The sequence below is a fragment of the Ailuropoda melanoleuca genome, chromosome 16, assembly GCF_002007445.2.
Source record: "Ailuropoda melanoleuca isolate Jingjing chromosome 16, ASM200744v2, whole genome shotgun sequence".
Classification (NCBI taxonomy): domain Eukaryota; kingdom Metazoa; phylum Chordata; class Mammalia; order Carnivora; family Ursidae; genus Ailuropoda; species Ailuropoda melanoleuca.
The window spans coordinates 72339343-72361085 of NC_048233.1; the positions used below are offsets into that span (position 1 = coordinate 72339343).

Here is a 21743-nt window from a genome sequence, read left to right on the forward strand (position 1 = left end):
TCCGTCTTATATTTGAATCACTAGTGTTGCTTCACTTTTACATCAAAGTATTACACGGGTCGTCTGGTGTATAACTGGTGGGTCCTAACTGTGATTGGTTCTTCATTGTAGTTCTTAACCTAAACTGTTTTTTCTTTTCTCAGTTGTCACAGGTAGTACTGATGGAATTGGAAAATCATATGCAGAAGAGGTAGGTAATTTTCAAGACCTTTGGGTATAAAAATAAAAGAACAAATACAGGATGATGTCTTATAGTTGCTTTGATTTTTGAAGTTAAAAACAAATACAGTGTTATATAGTACAATAGATATGCTTTATTTCTAATCAGAAACACTGCGCTTGCTCAAAGACTATTTTAAAATAAATTTTTGTGCAAAAATGAGTATAATACTTTCTATTCCAGTAAGTTGGATTTGGGGAAAATGTAGCATAGTTTTATTTTATATTGTGTAATTATGGACAGTCCTTAGTTTTAAAGTCAGTTGTTTTGAACTATTTTCCAAAAGATGGCTGTATTATTATGGAATAGTAATATTTCCAGGCTAGTCCATGGTATCCTCCTTTTATAAGGAAGACTATAATTTGACAAAAAGATATTGACAGACATGGGCAAAGGGTTCAAGTTCTCTGTAGGATCATGAAAGGATAGGGACCATGGTAGTCTGAGGGCCATTGTACAAAGCAGGATGTTGGTAGTACTCTCTTAAGGCAAGCTTCCCTGCCCTCTGGGTCCATTGAGGCACCACAGCTTATGATACTGCCCAATTGTGATGACGATCCTGGCAGATCCACTGGGTTTCTCATTAGTTATTCCCAATCACTAATGGGATCTTTTTAAATCTTCCTTCATTGCCAGTCTTTTAGTCTTCATGTATCCAGTCCAAAATAAAATCTTTTTTAAAGCTGACTTTTAAATTATAGAAGTTATAGATACTACACAGGATTTTATTTATTTATTTATTTATTTATTTATTTATTTATTTATTTATAAAAGATTATTTTAGAGAGAGGGCGAGCATGAGTGGAAGGGACAGAGGGAGAAGAAGAGAGAATCTGAAGCAGGCTCTGCATGCAGGGCTCGATCTCATGACTCTAAGATCACGACCTGAGCTGAAACCGAGAGTCAGACACTTGACCAGCTATGCCACCCAGATGCGCCAATACTTACGATTTTAAAAACTAAAGTTGTGTAGATGGGTACAAAATGAAAAGTAAGTTTTACACCTTCTAAAACCCTTTGACATTTATATACTAGCTTGATTCAGAAAGATAGCCCTTTGGGGGAATCCTTTTGTAAGTCTTCATTTTGGATTGCCCATTCATGACAACTTAGGTTTATTGGTTTTTTCGTTGGGTTTATCATATTACCAGTTTTTCTTAAAATGAGAATATATCTGATTTTTATTTTTTAATGAAATGTATAGGTGTGATTAACTGCTTGGTGTTTTTTATTGTTTCAGTTAGCAAAACATGGAATGAAGGTTGTCCTTATCAGCAGATCACAGGATAAACTGAGTCAAGTTTCCAGTGAAATAAGTAAGTTTTTCCACACACCCTCTTCTTTCATATTTACAAAAGGGTTACAGCTAATCTAAGTTGAATGTTTTCAAGTAGGTATCTAGCACTGACATATTTATTTATAGTTCAGAAAGCTGCTTTCTTATGTTGGTAAAAGGGATGCTTTAAAATGGGTCATCAGTTTTTTTTCAAATTAATATGGGACTGTTCAAATTTCCTTAAAATGTCTTTTCCTGACTCAGTTGTTGTTAGGAGTTGGATTCTCTGGTTATTTTATCATGTTCTACTTCAACATCTGAGTTCCTTTTCTGTTGCCTTTATTTCAATATTCTTGCATTTTTTTTTAACTCTTGACATCATTGCCTCTAAATGTATATCATATGTAATTGAAGAAAAATACAGGAGGCAGTCTATATACATATGAGAGGGAATCTTTTGAAGCAGTTTTCTTCTTAGCTATGCTTGAGACCTGAATTACTATATAGCAAAGATTCTTTTTTTTTTTTAAAGGTTTTATTTATTTATTTATTTGACGGAGAGAGACAACCAGCGAGCGAGGGAACACAAGCAGGGGGAGTGGGAGAGGAAGAAGCAGGCTCCCAGCAGAGAAGCCTGGCGTGGGGCTCGATCCCAGAACGCCAGGATCACGCCCTGAGCCGAAGGCAGAAGCTTAAGGACTGAGCCACCCAGGCACCCCCAAAGATTCTTAACTCATGTCTAATTAACCAATCAGATGGATAAAGCAGTGCTGTCCATTTCCTTGGTAGAACATCCGGATGGCTGTTCCCAGGGTGCTGACGGTTCTTGGCCAGTCGGCTTCTCAGTGTGACGCTTTTGCGCTTTTACCCCCACACCCCAACTTACTTGCTTTAAGAGTCAGCTGTGTTTGTTCCCAAACTTATGCTGAGTGCATTTATTATTTAATATTCCACACACTGGTGCAAGATTTGTGTAAAAAGGGGGAGTTATTTCTATGAAAACTAACTTGAATGCTCTGAAAAAAGTGACAAAAGCGAGTTCTTTCAGAAATCAGTTGTCAAATTGGCGATGAACAGATAAAGTAAAATAATTGGAAAAANTTTTTTAACTCTTGACATCATTGCCTCTAAATGTATATCATATGTAATTGAAGAAAAATACAGGAGGCAGTCTATATACATATGAGAGGGAATCTTTTGAAGCAGTTTTCTTCTTAGCTATGCTTGAGACCTGAATTACTATATAGCAAAGATTCTTTTTTTTTTTTAAAGGTTTTATTTATTTATTTATTTGACGGAGAGAGACAACCAGCGAGCGAGGGAACACAAGCAGGGGGAGTGGGAGAGGAAGAAGCAGGCTCCCAGCAGAGAAGCCTGGCGTGGGGCTCGATCCCAGAACGCCAGGATCACGCCCTGAGCCGAAGGCAGAAGCTTAAGGACTGAGCCACCCAGGCACCCCCAAAGATTCTTAACTCATGTCTAATTAACCAATCAGATGGATAAAGCAGTGCTGTCCATTTCCTTGGTAGAACATCCGGATGGCTGTTCCCAGGGTGCTGACGGTTCTTGGCCAGTCGGCTTCTCAGTGTGACTCTTTTGCGCTTTTACCCCCACACCCCAACTTACTTGCTTTAAGAGTCAGCTGTGTTTGTTCCCAAACTTATGCCGAGTGCATTTATTATTTATTCCACACACTGGTGCAAGATTTGTGTAAAAAGGGGGAGTTATTTCTATGAAAACTAACTTGAATGCTCTGAAAAAAGTGACAAAAGCGAGTTCTTTCAGAAATCAGTTGTCAAATTGGCGATGAACAGATAAAGTAAAATAATTGGAAAAAATGATAAAAAGTAAGAAATTTGCTCTCCGATTTTTCATATGTGTTGAAATTTTTGCTGCACTCTAAAATAACTGAAACTGCAGTCATAAATGGTGTATTATGGGTGTGGGTGAGACAGGAAAGTCTGGAGTACCAGTTAGCAGATCTAAACTCAGATGTAAGGCAGGGGTCCTCCCCAGAGGATTGGTGAATGAATCACATTCATGCAAGATTTATTTAAATAAAATGGTTACAATGTGTATTTATCATTTTCTAGGATTCCCGCTTTAACTTCAATGAGTAGCCAACTAACAAACTGCTCCAATTCTTTCAGATGAGAGAGGATTTCTACTGTATTTTTTTTCAGATTAATTGAGATATAATTGGTGTATAACATTGTGTAAGTTGAAGGCGTACCACGTACTATATTTTATTATTAACATTACTACCTACTATTAACATTTATATGGTGCTTTATTATTTATTTATTCCCTCACATGTATTATCCTCTTTTATCTTTCAAACATCCTTGCGAGGTATATATTTTTGTTATTGTTTCTTTCCAGACTATAACTGGTCCAGCTAGACAGATTACATATAAATGCACTTCATCTTTATGTAAAAAACAAATCTTTATAGATACTAATATTAAGTATGCCAAATCTTTTTTGGCATTTAAGGATTTTAACTTTCAAGTTTTGAAAGGTCCAAGACACACAGTATTTTGCAGTTTGGCTAAGGTAAGGTGTGAATTTGAATTAAGTGATGGCACTAATGGCCTGAAGCAGTTAACTTCGATAGTAATTGAACTTCACATATTACCTGGATCTTAACACTGTTTCTTTCTTAGTTACTCGTGCTCATGTGTATAATTAACTCTTACGGTGATAAAAATGTTGTGTCTATGCACACGTAGATAAAATTGGCTGTTAATGAAAGCATTTACTAGTTGCTGGAGGTAAAGTTTCATAGGTGAAAAATAGAACCTTTGATGAAATGGAGTGTTGAATTTTGAAATGCTGCAATCTGAGCAAATCCACCATGTACTTGATCCCGAGACAAGTAAAAGCTACCTCATGATAGTCTTTTAGGAAGTGCTCCAGCCTGTATAAAAAATTGCTCAACGAGCCAGAAGTATACTTTAATGATATTTGAGAATTTATTAACTTGTGATATGAGGTGACATGTGACTGTGGGGAGAGATGCAGTTCTCGATAAAGACAGGATCCTGTTCAAACATTTTCATGAAGGGACAGATGGTGACGCACTGAATTGACCTTTATTATGTTTTCCTGAGCATCATATAAACTTAATGAGAAAGGTGGTATCAGCAGACCAGGTCGTCAGTGCTAAGCTGAAGAAATACAATACACCTGTACAGGGTTTCAGCTCAGACGTAAATCATCTCTTTGGCAGGATAGTGTTTTCATGAACATTTCTATTCCAGGAGAAGGAAGGGCCAGAATTTAATGTTGACAAAGACAGACTAACTCTGTTTATACCTTCAACACGTCTTTATTGAATGCCTGTGCACCAGGTCCGGTGCTAGAGTCAGCGTACAGTGGTGAGCATGACAGAGGCACCCCTTGCTTTCATGGAACTCACACGCTAGCGGAGGAGACAGAAAAAAAATAGGTAAAAAAGCAAAAAAAAACCCCCAAAACCGAAGCATATCAGACAAATAGAATGAATAATTGCAGTTTGTAATAGTGCCATGAAAGAAACAAACAAGGAGAGAACACGGAGAGGTTCTCATTTTGTAGCAGTGTGGTGAATTTGATGACTGACAGAGCGTTAAAGGGCCAGACCAATAACCTCTTGCTCGTATAATAGCACTCCAGTTATGCAGCTGGTGCCTTAGGTGACGAGAGTATGCCCTGGGCTCTCTTAGGGGGTGTAGTGGTGGAGGGGTTGCGTGTGCAGGTTNAGCGTTAAAGGGCCAGACCAATAACCTCTTGCTCGTATAATAGCACTCCAGTTATGCAGCTGGCGCCTTAGGTGACGAGAGTATGCCCTGGGCTCTCTTAGGGGGTGTAGTGGTGGAGGGGTTGCGTGTGCAGGTTGCACGTGATGAAGCCACTCCAGCATTCCTGTTTTCTTAAGCCTTTGAATCCCTGCCTCTGCATTATGCCAGGGAAGTGGTGGCCTCCCAGCTTACTAAATGGAGGACCGTCATGGAGTCCATGTTGCAGTGAGCCAACCAAGTTAACTCTTAGAGCCCCTTCCAGTTGTGTAAGCTAACATTTAAGTCTTCAGTCTCTGGTAAGTGATTCATATTTTTAAAAATATCCCAGTCTGGTATAGTATTATGTTTTCCTTGGTCTAACACTCTTAGAATCATTCTCACACGGATTTCCTAGGTATCTACCAATACAAATTGGCAAGCTTTTGCAATTATTTTTGTGTGTCAGTTATCACTTTATGGATCTGACTTTATACTTGTTCCTCAAAGAATGCTGTGATCTTACCCTGTTATCAGTAGCAGTAAGGGATGGTCTCGTTGGGTCTTGAGGAGAAGAGGAATTCTCTTGCAAGGAAACTGCCCTTAGAGTCATCATGAGGTTATACAGGTTCTTCAGTCCAGGGGAAGCTAATCTCTTCCAACACAGGAGAGCAGGATATTTCTCTTTGCACTGGCGAGGGAGCCTCAGGATAGCTTCGGAGTTCAAGATCCTTGACTTCAGTTGAGTCCACCCAGATATCCCGATCCCAAGTCTCATTTAGTGTTTTCACTTTCATACATGAGACCTGGTGAGTCTGTGGAGTTGAGCTTCCACACTGTCGTGCTGTACCTGCCATGGTTAAATCTGATGCTAGCAAGGTGAGCCCTGTGGCTGTAAAACATAAAGGTTTTTATTAGGGCTGCCATAGAAGTTCTCTGGTTCTCTATTCATAAATGGGAGCTGAAAGTTTAAAGACCCAAGGTTGTCATTTTCTTTCTGTCAGTGTTCCAGTGCATTCTGAAGAAGCCATGCCCTACCACAATCTTTGTATTCATCATTTCTGCCCAACACAAATGTGACAGCCCCTTGGTCCCTTAAGGCACCTCTTCAGTGGATACTTCATTATAATCTAAGTAGCCAGCATTAATTTGATTAATGGTGATGCAACTGCATTATGGATCAAGTTAAACCAATACCAAAGACCTCTGAGGTCTGTTCTTGGGGATCCCACTCTTGATACCAATTTCTGTATCAGTCAGACTTTAGTCAAGAAACATAAGTCAGGCAAGTTACTTTAGGCCATCTTATCTTTTCTAGTCCAGCTCTTACATTCACTCCAGGAGGTTAAACTCATCCCTCCTTTCCTAGGTGACTAAAAGAAGAAAAGAAGAAAGGAGGGGATTGAAAAAGAACCACATGCCAATTGAGAAAAAACAGGGACTCTTCTGGGCCCCTATCACCTTCTGACTCTCCACTGTTGTTATGTAAACTTGGGGATTCTTTTTCTTTGGAAGCACTTTCTTGTGAGTGTGGAGGACAACCTACTTATCAAAGTTCTTCAGGAAAATTTTTAAAAGATTATATATAATTTAGTGGGGAACTAAATGTTTTGCCAACGATGGATAAGTGCCTTCTTGGGACCGACTGCTTTGATGAATTTTCGCTTCTTTGTAAGGATACCTGTCACTTGTTGAATTAATACAAGCTGATAGTCAAGACATATATAATAAGCTTATTTTATTATCTTTGTTAGCCAGGATTATTAATATATTCAGTATTTTTGTCGATTTTGATTTGTCAAGGGAAAAAACTCCCAGATAATTTTTGAACTCTGAGCTAAGTTTTTACTTGCAAAAAGCACAATCCAAAGACTAGCTTTTAGAACAACGTATTGGCTCACGGAATATAGAGATGGTGATATTTACAGTTCATATTTGTGATGCCAGTTGGTGATTCTGATTGCATTCACTTTAATCAGCTTTGATTTTAAAAAACACACATTTCTGTCTTTGATTAAAAAAAACAAGGGATGTTTGGCTTAGTCAGAAGAGCACCTGACTCTTGATCTCTGGGTCTTGAGTCTAAGCCCATGTTGGGCGTAGAGATTGCTTAAATAAATCTTAAATAAATTAAAAAAAAAAACCAGGGTGTTTCTGTCTTTTTGCTAATTATCTCAGGGTGTAAAGCTTTGGGATGGCCCTGTAAATCCATGGTCTCTTGAAATGTAAAGCCTTTAGAAATGTAAGTCTTACTGGTCTGTAATTCACAGAGGAATAGGGTTAGGTTAAAAAAAAAAAATCAGTTTCACTTTTTCAAACCTTACCTCTGATCAAATCTGTATAGTTAGGTTTAGATTTGACCAAATAAGTTTGTTTGACAATTATCTGATGCACTCTCAATATCATTAATGTGATGCCTTGTTATATTTAGCTTGTTTCATTTACATAAGGACAACCGGGTATTAGTGAACCTTTTCATTTTCATGTTTAATGAAACTGGAACCGCATGATGTTAGGATCCCAGAGTTAACCTCATGCAGCCCCTAGAGTCTTATATGTTTTTCTGTCACTTCTGTCATTACTTAAAGTTCACATATTCTAAGGTAAGGAACCACCAGGAACCAAAACCCAGATGGTTTGCCTCTCCTGGTTTTGCCTGTGGCGCCTATGATTGTAGAGGTATCCTCTTACTCCAAGATCCCCAGATTTGTCAGTGCTTCCAGAAAGTGACATTCTGCACTACTTATGAGACCGAGATCCCGCAGGCCATGGAGCAGGTGCCAGGATAGTTTCTTTGAAGCATTGTTTCTGCATATTGGAGTGTAATTATTGTTCCTTACTAGTGGGCTTGTCATGCCTAATTAAATGAGATTTACCATTAAATGAAACATTTCTGGCACGGTCATGGTTACAAATTTGTTTTATCTCATTATATCCTGGTAGGAGGAAGGATAGATTCTTATTGAGTCTATGCAAATAATTACATTGCCATGTAAGGTGAAAAAGCTCAGTAAGGACATGTATACCATCTGACCATCATTCTGATTAGTTTTGCGGACAAGGCCAATCAATATGGGTTGTATTTTTTATACAGTTTCCATCTTTAAATTTACCTAAACAATTTAATATCTTACGTTCCCGTTGCTGTTGCTGCATAACAACTATCCCAAACTTCTCAATGTGAAGTAATAACCATTTTAGGGGCTCAAAAATTCTGCTGATCAGGAGTTTCACCAGGACTCGGGGGACAATTCTTTTGCTTCTCATGGCATTACTTAGTTCCTCAACTGTGATGCTCAGCTGGTGGAGAGGCTGGTTCAAAAGATTTAAGATGATTTCTGTCACAGGGCTGGTGCCGTGGTCAGGAATGACCGGAAAGCTGGACTCAGCTGGGACTGTTGGCCGGAGTGCCTATGCATAGCCTCTCTAGCATGGCCAGATCAGGGTAGTTGGACTCCTCCCAGGGTAACTGTCATCCCTCACAGTGAACGGTGCAAGACAACGAAGCATAAGCTGATGGCCTTTTTTGTGACCTACTCTCAGAACTCATATAGCGTTACTTTCCCATATTCTGTTGGTCAAAGCAGACACGAGCCTGCCCAGATTCAAGGTGAGAGGAAGACTCCACCTCTTGATGGAGGAGTGACATGGTAACATTGGAAAGGAGTGTGTGGGAGGGGAGGTATTTTTGGAAAATGAAACCTGGATCTGGAAAATATAATCCACCACAGTTTATAAGCTATATTAAGGTTTTTCAGGGAATATTTTTTCTCGATTTCCAGGGGATCAGTTGGGGCAACATACCATTCAAAGAGTGCTTCCTCGTTCCAGCTTGCTCAAGGACAGCCAGCCACAAAGGGGATGGGGGAGTAAAAAATTAAGAAGAAAGAAAAGTGTTTTCTCAAAACCACTGTTAAATTTCCTTCATTGATCTCATTCAGTTGCAGAATTAATTCTTGTCCTATTGGGTTTGGGTTGAAAGCATTAAAGAGTCTTATAGATACTGACTCAGTTTCCTGGTATAATCTGTGCCATAGTCTTAGCTTGGTGGCAGTGTCAGGTTACACTGGGAAGGAAGTCTGACACAGGAGTTGATTCTTTACAGCATCAGTGACAGTCAAGAGTAGTGAAACAGACCTCCATCTACTGAGGCAATTATTCTTTGGGTGTTCTTCCTAAAGACTCAGTTTTCTGACCTCTAGCTTATGGGCCTCCAGCTTTTGGCAAGCTTGGAAGAAAAGTGGAAACCACCTGTTAATAAGACTGATGGTCTCTGGGTCACTTATTACAGTAATTATCAGTGTCAGAATAGAATACCCTATTCTGGTATTGTATAGAGCTAATTAATGATTTAGTCAGTGATTTGTCTTAGGGCATGGGCCTTATGGTGGACACTAAAAGCATTGATAAAGCTCCAGGGATTTCTATAAAGTGTGTTTTAAGATTGCCACCAATTAACTGTAATCTTAGGTATCATTTTGTTCATAGTCGTGTGCCAGGCCGCGCACAGGAGCATGAATATGTTTCTGTCCATCCTGAAAAGTATACACATGTTGGATGATGTTTATGATTAGTCACACTTTGGCTCTACCCATGTTACGGACTTGATAAACAGGGCAGCTCATAAGAGAGTTGAGCTAATTAAAGATACAGAGAATATACAACATATCTAGTTTTTTCCTAATAGCCTCTCTGCTCAGTAGTGCTACCTAGTGGCCGTCTGGGGGAAATACCAGTGATAGTTTGGGTATAACGTCTGTCTTTTTTTTTTTTTTTTTAAAGATTTTATTTATTTATTTATTCGACAGAGATAGAGACAGCCAGCGAGAGAGGGAACACAGACAGGGGGAGCGGGAGAGGAAGAAGCAGGCTCATAGCGGAGGAGCCCAATGCGGGGCTTGATCCCAGGGACTCTGGGATCATGCCCTGAGCCAAAGGCAGACGCTTAACCGCTGTGCCACCCAGGCGCCCCATGGGTATAACGTCTGTCTTAATCAGTTTTATTATTTTTAATATTGTGGCCCGAATTTGTGAAAGCAGTAGCATAAAGAGTTGCCAGGAGACTAGTGGTTATAGCAAAATATAAACTAAAGTCTCAGGTGCCCAAGACAAGAAATGATTGGAGTCGCGGTTTAAGTGACAGTAATTAAAATAAAGCATAGCCTCAAGAAACAACAATTATTAGGAAATCCAGCTTTTTTAGAAACGAGAAACTTTTGTTAAAAAATGATTCAAGGGCATGACAAAAGTCAACAGAAAAGCTTAAAAAGTTAACAGGCTGTTAGAAAGTGAGAGTGTTTTGGGGAGATAAGGAACCTTTGTTGGCCAGGCTGGATACTGAAGGTACAGAATAATTTTTTTACAGCTTTCTCATTAAGGGAAGGCTATATTATCAAAGATCAAGTTTCTTCTCATCAACTGGTTTCAAACTATTTAATTCATAAGCTTTCTTTGTTGATTTTAATATATTTTATACACTTACTTATACATATATTTAGATAAGTTAACACTTTCAACTGAAGCTTAAAATGTATTAACTTTATGTCCCATTATTACACTGTAAGAAGATTCACCTATCACAGTGACTTTGCCGTCCCAGTCAGGGTTTTCTTTAAGATGCCTCCTTCTTTAACTCACTTTGATATTCGTACAGTATCTTAGGGTCAATTAAGAATCATAGAAGTTATATTTAAGTTGACAGTGCAGAGCAATACAGTCATTATTGATACCAAGTTTGTCCGAGAGATGACATTTGCAAATTTTACACAGAGGACAAGAAGAGTAATTAACATCAGTGATTTGCAGCATTGTCTGAAGTTAGAAGAGCCGATCCTTTCATAAAGACACCAGGTGTCATAACTTAAAATAGTTTGTGGAAGCAGTGATAATATAGCTAACTGATAAAACCTATGTGGAAAATATAGAAGTTCAAAGAATGGAATGTTACAATGGCATTATATTTCAGAGTGTGATATGATCAGAAAGAAGACATATAGCCACTTGTAAAATTAAAATGGTCAAACCAGTTCTAATTTGGCCAATGTTTTACCTTAATTAGGACTTTATGTATATCTTGTATTCTTAAATAATTCTTTGTTTATTTACCAATTATTAAAAATACTTTAAAAGTTTATTAGTACATTTAAAAATAACTATTAGTTGCTAGCCAAATGTCTGTTTGAATTTTATACTGTTGCTGCTTGAGCTGTCCATTTCTGTGAGAATGATTTTTCTGAAATTTCCAGCACATTTTAAAGCATTAGAAGTTTTGTCCTTGTCTGGTCATTCTTGAATTTTCTCTTCTCAGATTTAAGGGAGCACTGATTAGTCTCTATAAGCCACTCAGAAGAGGTTTTTTAAAATATAAAATAGTTGGTTGAAGGTATTGTTCAAGTCTCTTGTATCTTCATTGATTTTTCTACTTGTTCTTATCAGTTACTGGGGGCGGGGGGGAAGTTGAAATTTCTAACTATAATTATGGGTTTGTCTGTTTCTTTGGGTCTGTTTTTTTGTTATTAGATGCATTAACATTTAAGGGCATTACGTTCTCTTGATGAATTCATTCCTTTATCATTATGAAATGACCTTTATTCTTAGTAATATTCTTTGCACTGAAATCAGCTTTGTTTATCTTTCTTTGGTTAGTGTTAGCATGGTATAAATTTTTTCTGTCTTTACTTTTAACCTATATGTGCTTTAAATTTAAAGTGGGTTTCTTGTAGACAGCATAGATTTGTAAAAAATTCAATCTGATGACCTCTGCCTTTTAATTGGGGTTCTCAGACCATTTACACTTAATGTTATTGTTGATAGGATTGGGTTAAGATCTCCCCATTTGCTCTGTTTTCTGTTCATCTCATCTGTTCTTTGCTCACTTGTTTTTTTTCTGCCTATGTTTGGATTAATAATATGTTTTTAATCATTCTATATTATTTCCTTCCTTGGCTATTGGCTATACATCTTTTTTCTTTGTTTTTACTGATTGCTTTAGATTTTGTGGTGTTTAGCTTGTCACGGGCTACTACTACTTGATGTAAAGCGCAAGAACCTGACGACAGTATACTCCCATTCCCCGCTGTTTTATTTATTTCTATATATGTTATGAATTCTATAACATTATTTTTGGCATAAATAGTCAATAATATTTTAAAGAGAATTAAATTTATTTTTATTTTTTAAAGTCTTCATTATTTACACACATTATTATTTCTGATGCTCTTCATTCCTTTTTATGGATACATAATTCAGTCAAGAATCTTACTTTTTCTTTCCTGTGTGAAAGATTTCCTTTTATATCTCTCATCATGCTGGTCTGCTGGTGATCAATTCTTTTTGTAAGTCTGAATGAAAACGTTGTTTTGAATGTATTTTCTCTGGGTATAAATTTTCGGATGACAGATTCTTTCTTCCCCTTTCAGTACTTTACTTTGCTTCATTGTGTTCTGGCCTGTAGTGTTTTTGACAAGAAGTCTGCTGTCTTTCCTATCTTTTTTTTTTTTTATACCACCTTGTATAAGTCACTTTTTTTTTTCCTCCGGTTACTTTTAATATTTATATTTTTATCACTGATTTTAAGGAATTTGAGTACTCTGTCCCTTGGTGTACTTTTCTTCATGTTTCTCCTATTTGGAGTTGATTGAGCTTAAATTTATGTACTTATAATTTTCATTGTATTGGGAAAATTGGGGCCATCAAATATTTTTTCTATGCTTCACTCTCTTTTTAGGATTCTGGTTATACATATATTAAATGGATTAAAGTTGTCTCTCAACTTACTGATGTTGTCTTTCCTTTTCTTTTGGTGGGAGGGGTCTCTTTGTGTTTCATTTTAGAGAGTGTCTATTGCTGTGCCTTCACAGTCACTAATATTTTTTTCTCTAGTGTATAATCTGCCATTAATCCTGTTAGTATGTGTGTTTTTTTTTAATCCAGACTTTTTATTTTTCTCTCAAAATAAAATTTTAGGTCATTTTTGTATCCCCCTTATCTCTTTTAAAAATGTTCGCCTTCTACTTTTTTGAACATACAGCAGCCCTTATCTGTGGGGAATATGTTCCAAGACCCTCCCGCCCCCACCCCGCCATGGATGCCTGAAACTGTGGATAGTACTGAGCCCTGTACATACTATGTTTTTTTCGTATATCCATACTTATGATAAAGTTTATAAGTTAGGCTCAGTAAGAGATTAACAACGAAAATAGTAAAATAGAGTAATTGCAATATACTGTAATAAAAATTATATGAATGTTAGTCTCTCAGAATAGCTCATTGTACTGTACTCACCCTTCTTGTGATGGTCTGAGATGATGAAATGCCTACATGATGAGATGAATGACATAGGTATTGTGACCTAGCATTGGGCTACTGTTGACCTGCTGATGATTCATCAGAAGGAGAACCATCCGTTTCCAGACCATAGCTGATTGTGGCCAACTGAAGCCTTGGAAAGCAGTACTGTGAATAAGGGAGGATTACTGCGTATAGTGTGCTCTTGCTCTTGTTTTATCCTTGTTTTTCTTGTTGTTAGTCTCGCTCATGCTCTCTCTGTCCACTGTCTGGTCTAGGGGCTCTGTCTTCCCCCCATGCTCAAGTCTGTTTCTTCAACTCAGGGGAACTGCTGATCTCTATTTGAGTTCCTCTCTCTTCATTCCAGTCTAAAAAATCTGTAGGCAATAAGTTAGGACAGCTGTAGGGCTCCCCTCATTTGTTTCCCTTCTTGTGGCTATGACTGTCCTGAACTGTTTTATCTTGCACTGACTGAAAACAATTGTTTCATGTATTTTGTCCAGTTTTTTTCAGTTTAAGGCAATGGAATAAATCTAGTCTCTGTTATACCATCATGGCTGGAAACAGAAGAAACCCATACCCCCTCCTTTTTACCCTTATAGATTTCCTGGTAAATATAATTATTATCTTTGCACATGTCTATAAATGTTTGGTTTGCATTAGGCTTTTTTTTTTTTATATTTTATTTATTTGTCAGAGAGAGAGAGCATAAGCAGGGGGAGCGGCAGGCAAAGGGAGAAGCAGGCTCCCGGCTGAGCAAGGAGGCTGATGCAGTACTTGATCCCAGGACCCTGGGATCATGACCTGAGCCGAAGGCAGATGCTTAACCAACTGAGCCAGCCACATGTCCCTGCATTAGGCTTTAAAGAACAAACAGGACAAAATCTTTTTGCATATTTGCCCTGGGGCTGGTATGGTTAAGGGGGATGGGTCCACTTCCCAAGTGTTATTTTGGTGACTGAAGAGCTCTTGTGAAACATTTTAGTATTCTTAATCTTGCACAGAAAGACACTTTTGAAATTTAGTTTATGTTCCAATTTTGGCACAAGTGGTTTTCTAAGATAATGTGGGATCCTGTTGTAAAGTGTCCAACTAAGCATTCACCAAGTGTACCTTATTGCGACTTCATTACTGTTTGTTACCAATCGTTTACTCTTCAGAGAACAACATCTGTAATATGGGTGGATATTTTGTTAGAAATGTAGCCTACCTACCAATTAGTTGGCCCAGCCAAATTAGCATGTGTTGATCTGCATCTCCAATTAAGGCAGCTGCTTGAATGTTGCTGTTCTACATAGCTGGCATTAGGCGTGTGGGAGTGTACCGCACCATGGCCAGACACTAGCTATACCTCTTAATTAAAACATTTGCTTATGTTTGCATGGTTTCTTTAAAACAGCAAGTGGGCTTTCCAATTGGATTATTGATGGCTCAGTAACTTTTAAGTAAAAAAAAACTTTTCTTAGTTGAGGAAATGTGGGACCAAGGTGTTCTGAAATGAGTCCCATTTAAGTAGATGATTGGTGTTTCTCCTCCCACTTTAAAATTATTAGTTGTTATTCTAAGTGGATAATTGTAATTTGGGGTACGGACTTAAACTATAAAAGAATTCGTAGAAAGGCATATTCTTTGGATGTATTTATAAAGTTCTTCAGTACTTTTATGTAGGGATTGCTTCCCTTTTCATCATGGAAAGAAAGTACTTTGAAAGTTTGATGGAAAAGGTTCACTTTAACTTGATTTTTCCACCAAATAAAGTTATATATTTTCTTGTCAATTATCCACCGTTTTAGTAGTCTTGTTGTACCATTACTTCTTAAATGCAGAGTTTATGTTGCATGCTCCTTTTTAACTATAAATCTCTAACTACAAAGTACTAATTTAAATGACCTAGTGCTGCTATATCCAATACTAAAATGAAAGGGAAGATGAGTCCATTAAAATCGACAAGAAATTTCATAAAGTTTGAATTATTTTATTCCTTCACTGTTAAGAAAAACTAATAGAATTAATATCTAATGACAATAGCTAATAGTAATAATGTTCATGTCAAATCAGCTTTCATTGTGTTTCCATTCTGTTTAATGCTGTAGTGATGTGTAAAATCTAAAATGTAATCACTCTTCAATAACTGATAAAAATACTAAACCACAAAATGTAAGTATATTCATTTTTTGGGACAACTTAGTAGAATCCTATTTAGGTATGTGTAGTTTAGTAGACGTACCCCACATAATTTTAAAAGTCATTCTGTTTAGGAACTACTGATTGACTAAACCCCTCACTTTTTAAATGTGGAAACTAAGTCTGAGAAACCAAGTCCTATCTAGTTAATGACTGAAGTGGGCAGAGTCTTCAGCTTCTTGTGCTATGTTCTCCATTACTCCTCTGCTCTTAATCTGTGCTTTAAATATTGTAGCTGGGGAACTAAGTGATCATTCTGGGGGAGGTAAATGTCCACCAAAACATAATATCACAGTTACATAGCATTAAGAGTTTAAAAAACAAACTAAACTGAACTTGCATCGTGACTGTGTTTGAACGCAGTTACCCATTACAGTTATTATCATTGGATTAATTTTAGGATATGTGAGCATTTTTATTAAAATGGCTCTATATATTCCTTTTCACTTTAAAAAATTTTTTTGAATAACTTTTAAGTATAGTTGACATCCAATGTTATATTAGTTTCGGGTGTGAAACAGTGATTCATATCTCTATACATTATGATATGCTTACCACAAGTGTAGCCTCCTTCTGTCACCATACAAGACTAGTACAGTGTCATGGACTATTTTCCCTATGCTGTACCTTTATTCCCATGATTTATTCATTTCATAACTGGAAGCCTGTGTCTCCCACTTGCCTTCACTCATTTGTCCATCCACCCATGACCCTTCCCTCTGGCAACCATCAGTTTGTTCTCTATAAGATTGATTCTACTTTTTGTTTGTTTATTCCTTTGCTTTATTTTTTTAGATTCCACATATGAGTGAAATTACATAGTACTTGTCTTTCTCACTCTGACTTATTTCATTTAGTATAATATTCTTAAGTCCATCGATGTTGTTGCCAGTGGCAAGATTTCATACCTTTTTATGGCTATATAATATTCAGTGTGTGTGTGTACACCACATCTTCTTTATCTATTCATCTTTTGATGAACTCTTTTTTTTTTTTAAGATTTTATTTATTTATTTGACAGATAGTGAGAGAGGGAACACAAGCAGGGAGAGTGGGAGAGGGAGAAGCAGGCTCCACGCTGAGCAGAGAGCCTGACGCAGGGCTCGATCCCAGGACCCTGGGATCATGACCAGACCCGAAGGCCTGACTGAGCCACCTAGGCGCCCCTTTTGTTGAACTCTTAAGTTGCTTCCATATCTTGGCTATTGTAAATAATGCTGCAATAAACATAGGGGTGCATGTATCCTTTTGAATTAGTGTTTCATATTCATTGGGTAAATACCCAGAACTATAATTACTGGATCATAGGGTAGTTCTATTTTTAATTTTTTGAGGAACCTTCATATTGTTTTCTACAGTGGCTGAGCCTTTTTACATTCCCACTAACAGTACACAAGGGTTCCTTTTTCTCCATATCCTTGCAAACACTTGTTATTTCTTGTCCTTTTGATTCTAGCTATTCTGACAGGTATAAGGTAGTATCTCATTGTGGTTTTGATTTGCATTTCCCTGATGATTAGTGATGCTGAGCATCTTACCATGTGTCTGTTGGCCATCTGTATGTCTTCTTTAGAAAAATATCTATTCAGGTCCTCTGCCCATTTTTTAAATTTAAATTTTAGGTAGTTAACATGCAGTGCACTGTTGGTTTCTGGAGTAATATTGAATGATTCATCACTTACATACAACACCCAGTGCTCATCATAACAAGTGCCCTCCATAATACTATCTAGCCCACCCCCTACCCACATCCCTCCATCAACTCTCAGCTTGTTCTCTGTTAAGAGTCTCTTATGGCTTGTTTCCCTCTCTCCCTTTTTTTCTTTTCCCCCTTCCCATGTAGTTATCTGTTTTCTTTCTTAAATTCCACATATGAGTGAGATTATATGGTATTTGTCTCTCTCTGACTTATTTCACTAAGCATAATACACTCTGGCACCATCCATGTCATTGTAAATGGCAAGGTTTCCTTCTTTTTAATGGCTGAATAATATTCCTGTGTATGTGTGTGTGTATGTCACATCTTCTTTATCCATTCATCCATTGATGAACACTTTGGCTCCCTCCATGGTTTGGCTATTGTTGATAATACTGCTGTAAACATCATGGTGCATGTGTCTTTTCAAATTTGTATTTTTGTATCCTTTGGGCAAATACCTAGAAGTGCAGTTGCTGGATCATAGAGTAGTTTCATTTTTAATATTTTGAGGAACCTCCATACTGTTCTCCAGAGTGGCTGCACCAGTTTGCATTCCCACCAGCAGTGTAAGAGGGTTCCCCTTTCTCCACATCCTCGCCAACACCTATTGCATTCTATATACCAATAACAAAGCAGCAGAAAATTCTGGAAAGCCTTTATTCATCCTTTGTGTGTCTTTTAGGACTGGTTTGTGAGGCTGGTTGTTGGACCACTAGCAAGGTAGACGACACCCTCATCGGTGGGACCCCAGCTTTCCTACTGTTACAGTGTTGGCCACTCTTCTTTGATCAGTTTTGTACATTGAGTTTTGCATCCTTTTGATAAAAAGACCTATTGCAGTGAAGTTTGAGAACCATTGCTATAGATAACTCCCCACACCTTCTTGTTCAGTCCTTATTGTGTCCTAACAAAGGACCTGTTTCACTCAGCATGTGTCTCCATGTACCTAGCCTTTTCATCCTCCTCACAGAAAGAAATATCATCTTCTCTAGGAACCAACCTTTTGCTGGTATCTTGATTACCAATCTCTTACTGGTTCCCTAAGGACTTGTTCCCACAGCATTGCTCTCCTCTGATGTCTCTAACAGATACCCTTTAGCCAGGTTTTTTTTTTGGCCTGATTTTTGTTTTAAAGATCAGCACATTTCACTTAATCACATAAATCTTAATTTATGTCTTCTTTTGAAAATCCAAATGATCTGTTAACCATGGGCCTGGCATTCCTGTAGAGCAGCAATCCGTTGGCATTGAGAACCAGTTGCCCTTTAGGTGGGGCCTGCCCTGTCAAGTTTGTCCCAGCCTGTCCCTGCTCACACAGTGCATCGCATATACTTTTATTAGGCTCTCTTCATGAACTTGAGTAACATGCTTGGCCCCAAGGACATTTCAGTTTGTGACTTCTGTTATCCTTTATAATCTTTCTAAGCGCATCTAGGGAGAAATTCTATTTCATTTGTGTCACTGTCAATGAAATAGTTGTTCTTGTATGGTATACTTACACTTTATAAATATTCTCCATTAATTTTGCTTTTGTCTCCTAACAGAAACATATCTGTAAATGTTAATACTAAAAACAATATAAACTCAGGATGTAAGAAAGCTACACACATATAGGTTAGGAAGCCATCACAGAATTCCGGGAATCACATGCTCCCTCCCAATTTCTGCTCCTCCTTTCCTCCCCTGAGCTTCTTCATTTTAATTTTAATTGAATTTCTAACATTATCTAATATTAATTAGTTTCTAATACTATCATTAATTTTTACTTCTTTGGTTTTTATATACATTGTGTAATATACTATGTATTCTTTTGAGTTTTGGCTTCTTTAGCATATAATGTATAGATGCAGCAGAAATGCGTTCACATGTGCTCCAAAGACATGCCCAGGATTGTTCCCAGTAACATTACTGATAATAGCAAAAACTGTAGTTCATTTATTTTCATCCTTTGTGAATATACTACAATTTAGTTATCTATTCCATTGTTGATGGACATTTGGGTTGTTTCCCGTTTTTTACTATTTCTTTTGGATCTGTACCTATAAGAGGACTTATATTCTTGAGACATACTGATAGTCTCTTTGTCATACATAAAACGTTGCTGTTTCTAATCAAATACAATTCTTAAGATAATGTTGTAAATACAGTAGCAGACTTGGAATTAGCACCTAGACCTTAAGTCCTTCTGTGGACTGCCACCTCACAAACAAAACAAAAAACACGTAAGGAGAGTGCATGATAAAAAAAAAAAGAGAAGAAATCCCACATATGCAAATAAGGTATACAAATTAAGTCCTAATTCAAGGCAGGGTCACATGCGGTCTAGTCAAACCCACCTTGGGGAAAGGTCTGGGGAAGAATCTGAGAAAGGTGCTACCACAGGCAACAAAGGCATAAAGTCATAAAGGAGAGAATTTGCATAAAGGCATAAAGGAGAGAATTTGAGGACTATATTAAAGAGCCATACTGAGCCAAAGCATTCAAGAGTATTTGTGGATGCTTGTCACTATTTTACCCCCATAACTATGGTCAAACAGGTGATAGACCACACGGCTGCAGTTTTAATCGTCCATACCAAGGTTTTGATTTTTATGTCTTAGCTCTTGGTATGCTTTATGAATTTTAAACCTAAACATATCTATAGTTTGAAAGTGGAATATCTAACCTTTTAACTTAACTGCTTTTAAATTTTTTAACCTGCAAAGATTTTATAAGTCAGTTTACCTGGAAGTTCGCCCTCCGTGGGCATGGTTCCAAGTGGTGAGTGGTTACTAATGAGGAGATGTAAAGTACATTTTAAAGATCACGTTAGGGATGATGGAGCCTAAATATGCTGCAAATTATTGCATTAAATGGAAAATAAGCAGTTGTAAGATCCCCCTCTACCCGTTTTCGGGGTTTTTTTGTTTTTTTAAAGGATTTTATTTATTTATCTGTCAGAGAGAGAGAGAACACAAGCAGGGTGAGCTGCAGGCAGAGGGAGAAGCAGGCTCCCCGCCAAGCAAGGAGCCTGATGTGGGACTCGATCCCAGGACACTGGGATCATGACCTGAGCCGAAGGCAGACGCTCAACCGACTGAGCCACCCAGGCGTCCCCCACCCGTTTCCTCTTAAAAGTTCATTCTTGAAAACGTGAGAACAGATGTGTCTTTATATTAGTTAACTGTACCATCATAATCAAATCATGAATTAAGATATTTTTGTTATTTCTTTGGCTTTGTCTTCTTTTTTTTTTTTTTTAAAGATTTTATTTATATTTGACAGAGATAGAGACAGCCAGCGAGAGAGGGAACGCAAGCAGGGGGAGTGGGAGAGGAAGGAGCAGGCTCCCAGCGGAGGAGCCTGACGTGAGGCTCAATCCCAGAACGCTGGGATCACGCCCTGAGCCGAAGGCAGGCGCTTAACTGCTGTGCCACCCAGGCGCCCCGGCTTTGTCTTCTTTCCATCATCCTTTCACACTCAGTGCTAAAGTGTTATTAATTTTCTCCTGGCACAACTACACGATGATTTCTATAAGGGCTTAATACTACGTCAGTCATCATTTTACATAGCAGCTTGCCTCTGGGACTTTTATACAATGCAGCTGCTTATGGTAGATGAAGGAAATCAAGTATTGTGGTGCAGACTTTTAGGGATATTAATACAGTTTTGAAAGCAAGTAAAATATCCTACATACTAGCTTGTGATCCTGTATGAATGGAGACTCAATCCATAGGAATGGTTCCTTTTTCTTGAATGGAATGAGCATTGTGAGAATATCTACTGTTTCTGATCTTTTTTTGTGACTGAATTTTAAGTTGCCAGATTCTTATGAATGATTTTGGGAGAAAGAAAATACTTTCAAGCCATTTTGAAGATGTTTTAAAAAATTTTAAAGAATATTTTGAGGATAAATTTTTGTCCTACTTGATTTTTAAAATATTTCAGTTTATTTATTTTTAAAAGTAAACTTTATTTCTTAGAGCACTTTTAGGTTCATAGCAAAATTGAGTGGAAGATACAGAGACTGTCCATATACACACAGCGTCCCTTACTATCAAAATCCTGAGTGGTACCTTCATTCCAACTGACGAACCTATGTTGACATATCACTATGACCCCCAAAATCCATAGTTCGGTGTAAGTTTTTCATCCTCTTGGAAGGAATAAATTTAAATCTCAAACTTTTGTTGTTATATGCTGCCTACAAAATGTTTCTTTTTGATGTCTGCATTGGATTCTTCAGCTTATTCCGCTTTGACTTTAAAAAATGGCATGGGAAGTACATTTTTTGCTCTTCTTCCTTTTATTTTTTTTAAGTTTAACATTTAATATTTTCAA

The 21743-nt window shown here is 37.6% G+C and overlaps 1 protein-coding gene across 1 annotated transcript in view; it reads left to right on the plus strand.

Annotated features, from left to right (window-relative positions):
* The window catches only part of HSD17B12 (hydroxysteroid 17-beta dehydrogenase 12), a 155290-nt gene that overhangs the window by 55309 nt on the left and 78238 nt on the right, over positions 1-21743 (plus strand). The window contains exons 2-3 of the mRNA XM_034646567.1: positions 144-190; positions 1461-1536. Coding sequence (XP_034502458.1) covers positions 144-190; positions 1461-1536 — 123 coding nt within the window. The remainder of the gene's footprint in view (positions 1-143; positions 191-1460; positions 1537-21743) is intronic.